The sequence below is a fragment of the Vipera ursinii genome, assembly GCF_947247035.1.
Source record: "Vipera ursinii genome assembly, chromosome: 2".
Taxonomy (NCBI): domain Eukaryota; kingdom Metazoa; phylum Chordata; class Lepidosauria; order Squamata; family Viperidae; genus Vipera; species Vipera ursinii.
This window is the reverse complement of record NC_139513.1, coordinates 76,092,962-76,099,561: the sequence shown is the minus strand read 5'-3', so window position 1 is coordinate 76,099,561 and position 6,600 is coordinate 76,092,962. Positions and strand designations below refer to the sequence as shown.

Genomic DNA, 6,600 nt, shown 5'->3' with positions numbered 1-6,600 from the left:
AGCAGGAGCAGAGGGAAGAATATGGTGGTCGTGGTGCTATAAGCAACCTTGAAGAAATCAGTAAATTTTCTTCTGCATCTTCAAATTACTTGCATTTTCCAAGGAATTCCAGCTGAAGAGTTCTGCCACTGTGACTGATGAGGAAAGAAAGCCAAGAATCCATTATCACAAGTCAAGAATCAACTGGCTGTCATTGCACGCCCAAAAGAAGGAATCTAGTATTCAGCAAGGGAACTAAGGATCCCCTGAAAATGACAAAAAAGCTGTGTTTCCTTCTATCTATCTATCTATCTATCTATCTATCTATCTATCTATCTATCTATCTATCTATCTATCTAAAGTTAGTAAAATATATTGTTTAACACCACCTCACAGTTCATTTTTGTTAGAAAATCACTTATTTTAAAAGAGCTGCCAATAAAAGTGCTCTTGTCCCCAGCTGTACTTAGTAAACCTTATACTCACATATATGCATTACAGAAGAAGCACTGATTATCATAGGTTTTTCCATCGGAGGCACAGTGCGGATTGTACTCCTTCGTGCAGCCTTCTTTTGGGTACTTCTTACAATAAACCTGTACAAAAAGTAAATGTTACATTTACTTTCCATACTCTTCTTTATAGTAACTTAGTAACTATTAACATACGTTGTGCAGTAATCATGTGAGAGACCGATTATGTATTATTATGCTGTCAAGTTGTAAATCCTTCTTTTGTAAGACAAATAAAGCCACGTCCACTGGTCCTCACTTGTTCCACATGGACTTTACTCTTCCTTGTAGGAGGAACAAGTGGCAGTTGTGGCCAGTAGGCCTTCCTCTTTCCATCTCTTCTGCCATTTGCTACCATTCCTCTTGCAGGAGACCTTTGGTCACTCATATCTTGGTTTCTTTTCAAGTGGACTCTTGCAATGCATTTTACATGAGGCAATCCTTGAAGACTGCCTGGAAGGTACAGATGATCCAGGAGTTATGAGTATATCTTATTTTTTGCCTAGATCACCTTAATACTTTGGGAACTTCAATAGCTACCAGTCAGTTTCCAGATGAAATTGAAGGTGCTTTTTATCACCTTTAAAGCCCTATATGGATCAGGACTTGTTTAGCTCTGGAACTACATATTTCTATTGATTTTGCTTAATCTGGAAGATCTGGAAGGGAGAGAGATCTCTACTGTGAGGGATTGTCATCTTCAGAGATCTGGGACTGAAACTGGGCCTTTTCCATTGCTACCTCCCATCTGTGGAACAGTTTTCCTTCAGGAATCAGAGAACTACCAATCTTGCTGGTATTTGGGAAACTTATCAAAACTTGGCTGTTCCAAGGAAGCCTTTGAGGTCTGATTTGAGAGATGGAACACTTCAACATGATATGATGAAATTATATTATTTTTTCTATTATTGTATTTTTAAAATCAATTTACTGAATATTAGAGATGTTGTGACCAAAGTAACATTTAAGTCACATTTAATAGGGACCACTCTGGTGGGAAGGTAACAGCGTTCCGTGCGCCTTTGGCGTCTAGTCATGCCGGCCACATGACCACGGAGATGTCCTCGGACAAGCGCTGGCTCTTTGGCTTTGAAACGGAGATGAGCACCGCCCCCTAGAGTCGGAAACGACTAGCACGCGTGTGTGGGGGAACCTTTACCTTTTTTTTTTAGCTAGCTATAGTATATAGTTCCCAGCTATTCTTAGTGATACTGAAGAAACATATCTGTGCTTTTATTATTGTATGTTGTATTTATATTACCAAATTCTCTGAGTGATTTACATCTCCTCCTCTGCTATTAAAAATCATATACATACACAGATAATAAAAGAAACATAAATGTAACAAAACATAATAGATTATATGTCAGTGTTTGTGGTGTATTATGATTTTAACTGTGTACTGTGCCTTTCAGGGGCTTGGAAGGATAAAGCAAAGGACAGGAGTGAGTGGATAAAAGGGAAAGAATTGGTGTATTGTGCTAAAAGTTTGAATGTAGTTGTTGGTTGTTATAAATTCATCTATGGGAAGATTAGATTAGATTAGATAACCTTTATTGCCATTTTTCCTGTGGGCACAATGGCACACATTAAAAATGAAATTTAGTTGCTTCCTCTCAAAGTGTACACATACATAACACACTTTTAAAACATACTGTATACAACATATGTATAGACCTACACCCTTATATATAAGTAACATAAATATTAATCACTGTCCATCTTGAATACATAACAGAAGAAGGAAGCTTTAGAGTTCACAAAGTTAATACTGTATGAAACAAAGTTGTGATTGAATCTGGATGTTCTGCTTTGGATATCGTGGAGCAAAGAGCAAAGACAAAGGTGGAGAATCTATGCTACTATATAATGCTACTTTAAACATTTTGGTTGGCCTTTCTAACCTGGCAATAAAGTAAATGAAATGATTAGGGATAAACTAATTTAGGAAACACCCCTGCTTTTATCTGGGAGGGCTTATTGATAGAGTCAGACAGAAAACTCTTGTGTATTGATTACAGGTCTAATTGAAATTTCTGTAACAGAAGTCAAGTGTACAAGGCAGGATAAAGAGGATGAAATCTAAGCTGTAGATTCTGCCCATGTGAGTTTTATGCTGAAGCCACATCAAAGTTGTGAACAAAGAAGAACTGGATACATCAAATAAAGTCAAGATGTTGGAAGAATTCATTTGCATTGCAAGTCACTTCAGCATATGGTGAATTATTATAGCATATGTCTTACTAAGATGTCCCAGTGCAAGCTGTATAAAAAGTTTTGTTAAGGTGCATTATCTTAATGAATTTAACCAGCATGTAATTACAGCAGAGTACCATCTCGGACTATTTTGAGATCTGGAACTACTAGTTTTATTGCCCTGTACAGGAAATTCTGTGCAGCATCCATGTTGTACATTTGAGAATATCAAAATAGCAAAAGAACTAAAATTGAAGTCGGATCAGGGTCAATGTATTTACAAAATACATTTGGGAGGGGAGAGAAATGGAGCAATTGCAAGAGTAACATAAGAGAAACATAAGCATGAAATTACTTGTGCTCAGGGAGCTGTTCATAAATTTAAAATGAAGCTTTGGTGGTGGTAGCTGTAAAACAAATGGAACAATAACAAAAAACAATCTCAGTGGAAATTAGAGAGTGGGTGGGAGTGTGACTGCAGTGGTTACATCAAACATCTGAGTTGCTCCCTTGTTCTTTCCTGACTAGCTCCCACTATTAAAGAGATTTCAAATTTTGTCCTCGCCACCAAAGCAGCCAATAACTGATCACCCTTCAGGCCTTACAAGAGCCAGAGGGAGAGGGAAAGAGAGTGGGAATACGCCCTTCTCATTTTCCCTTTAGCCATGCAATCTATGGCTTTCTGGGACGTGTGATTGGAAAGCATTCTAGCCCTGAAATGACCACACATTTCCCAGATTTCATTCCTACGGGCCTTGGCATTCTGTAAGATAGCCTGTGTGAGTTACCTTGTTTCAATCATCATTACAAACAGACACGAGAGTTTTTAATAGTGTGTAGATGTTTCTTTGATCACCAAACAATCAACCCAGAGTTCTCACTCAAGACACAAACAACCAGGGTCAAATTATCCAACTTCAGATATATTTGTTCTGACCCAGCTCCCCAAACACAACAGACGCGCCAAATAGTCTCTAACATTCCTTTTATTTTAGGAATGCCAGCAGTTTCACACAGCCTCCAAACAACGGAGCTTGCCCCCTTTTCCCCTGTAGGGGTCTCCCAATACCCAGAGTTACTCTCAGTCAGTCTCACCACGCTTGCAGCCAAAAGTCCTTCAAGCAAGTTGGCTATTGTTTAACATGACACACCCATGCTCAGAAGGCACTCCGACTTCCAGCGCCACCGAATCTGCGGAAAAACTCTGGCAAAATTCTTAGGAGAAGTGTCAGGAGTTCCAGATACAAGTGGCTGACCAGCAGGAAGACAAATAGTTGTCTGCCACACCTATTCATCTCCGCCCCTGCCTTTTATCCACAACTGAGGGTGGTGCTCCATTAGCAGCAGTGACCCTTCCACCCCGAAGACCGCCTCATAGCCTCTTGCTGTTCTCCTCTTCTCGGCTTCCACTGCACCCGCGCATCAATCACTGGCCCCATGTGATCCTCCTCTCCTGACTCACTTGCCTCAAGACATGGAGGTCTCAACCTTTCCATCTGAGGGCTGGCGGATGGCTCAGGCTCTGCCTCTGTCCCTGGCTCTGACAGCTCCATTCCTTTGTCAAAGCTTTCAGATGGCCCTGACGTTGGGCCTGGCACCCATTCCTGTGCTTTCTCATCTGAATTGGCTGCTGAGTTCTCTGGTGGCCGACAGGCCACAACAATATTATACAAAATCTATGTGATTTCTAGAAGTTGAAAACAACTTGATGGCACATAATTCATAACCAATTCATGAAATACAAGGAATGTGAATAAGAATACATTTTTGAGACTCACCTCGAGATCTTTTGCAGTGGCAACATCTGCAACCAAAACATTCAAAATAAAAACACTTAGAGCAAATCTATACCATCTTATATTTTGTTCTCTTCATCTCAAAAGGTATGATTTTTGTCTATTTCTGTATATATTTTAGCAGCCTATGTGCCCTGCACTTAATGTAAAACTTAATAGAGGAGTGTCCTAAATCAGATACAAAGCCAAGCTTGGGTTGGACTCAGGGGAGCTTCTGCTTACATTACAAATGCTCCCAATTACATGTAAGAGCTATTTAAGAGATTGAGACATGGCACTGTGCTCGCTTCGGCAGCACATATACTAAAATTGGAACGATACAGAGAAGATTAGCATGGCCCCTGCGCAAGGATGACACGCAAATTCGTGAAGCGTTCCATATTTTTTAGCCAGAGAGTGATAGATTTTAGAGTTTATGGTTGTTAGCATATGGATGTTTATGATTGTTTTTTTTTGTTTTTATACCTTGTACTTAGCTCTGGGAAGTGGGGGGGGGGAGGGGGAGAGGGGTTGGGAGGGAGGGGGAGGGGAGGGGGAGGGGGGATTGTTAAAGATAAAATGTATGTTAAAACTTTTCAATAAAAAAAAAAAGAGATTGAGACATGGCACCATTGGTGTCTTTGCACAGAAAATGTCAAGTATTTGGCAAAAGTACTACTTTGTAATTCAGGGGATTCTCTAGCTTTACAATACAATAAACCCTGAAGAAAATAATAATAATAATAATAATAATAATAATAATAATAATAATAATAATAATAATAATAATAATAATAATACTGTAATAATAATAATAATGGTTGTCCAGTCTCTTCTTAAAAACCTCCAGTGTTGAATGCTTCAAAACTTCTAGTACTGAAGCATTCACAGCTTCTGGAGGCAGGTTGTTCCACTGATTAATTATTCTAACTGTCAGGAAATTTCTCCTCAATTCTAGATTGCTTCGCTCTTTCATTAGTTTCCATCCATTGCATCTTGTCCTCCCTTCAGGTGCTTTGGAGAATAGCTTGACTCCCTCTTCTTCATAAATTAATGTGACAACTGTAAAAGTCCTTATGGCCACAACTGAGCCCAAAATTTACATTGCTAAGCAAGAGTTTTGACCCATTTTATAACCTTTCTTGCCACTGCAGTTGTTCAATTAGTCACATGGTTGATAAGTGAATCTGGCTTTCCCATTGACTTGACTTGTATTTTGTCAATCACAAAAGGTGATCACATGACCCCAAGACACTGCAACTGCATTAATACATGCCAATTATCAAGGATCCGAGTTTGGAGTATGTGATCAGAGGGATGCTGCAATAGTCATAAGTGTCAAAAACGGTCATAAGTCACATTTTTCAGTGCCTTTGTAACTTTGAATGGTCAGTAAACAAATGGCTGTAATTTGAGGACTCCCTGTAGTAAATAATATAACTGCCATCTTTCCAAAGTCACCAGAACTATTCTCTATACTTTGCTTGAGTAGCTTGCCTGTTCAGCTGTATAAAAAGTTGTACTCCCCACAAGTTGCTCTAGATGACACCACAATTTGAGAAGTTCTGATCTACAAAATCTTCTTGCAATACAATCAGCTCTGCATAAAATAGCGTCTTGCTTTACTCTGGCTCTTCTATGGATGTTCCTGAAGGAGGAATCAGTTTCCAATGAGGCTGATTTAAGATTGTTGGTGAATTATGGACTTGTTTTCTAGATGGATCATCTAATGGAATGTAAGTTCTGAAAACAAAATCCCCCCACAAGGAAAAGTAGCAATATGAAATACAACCCACCTGAGTACAAAAAGAACACCATTAGAGTAAGCAGCAGAAAGCCGCCTCGCTTCATGATTGAGTTAGTAGGTCTGGTTGTGGTCACACACTTCTGAGGAGGAGGTTCTGTGGGTAGGTCTCTCACATCCCTTTCTTCACTATATATGCGGTCTCTGCTACCTTAATGATGTAATCTCTTCCTCTTTCCAAGAGGAATCATGTGGAAATAGGGTGCCAGAGTGACCTGCCATAAGCAGACCTATTTCAAAACTCTTTTTTTTAAATGCAAAGGTCAAGAATGAAGAAAAACAGTCAATCAACATGTTCACCAAGAATAAGAAAAGCAAATTATTGCTTGAATAT

The 6,600-nt window shown here is 39.2% G+C and overlaps 1 protein-coding gene across 1 annotated transcript; it reads right to left on the bottom strand.

Annotated features, from left to right (window-relative positions):
- On the bottom strand, nt 1–6,331 carry LOC310633704 (ovomucoid-like). Its single transcript, XM_083351561.1, has 4 exons — nt 6,259–6,331; nt 4,466–4,491; nt 466–575; nt 1–134 (listed from the first exon to the last, which is right to left on the bottom strand). Exons 1-4 carry the CDS (start codon nt 6,311–6,313, stop codon nt 86–88), a joined length of 240 nt encoding a protein of 79 aa, XP_083207687.1. The 5' UTR covers nt 6,314–6,331; the 3' UTR covers nt 1–85.
- Nucleotides 6,332–6,600: the final 269 nt, after the last annotated feature.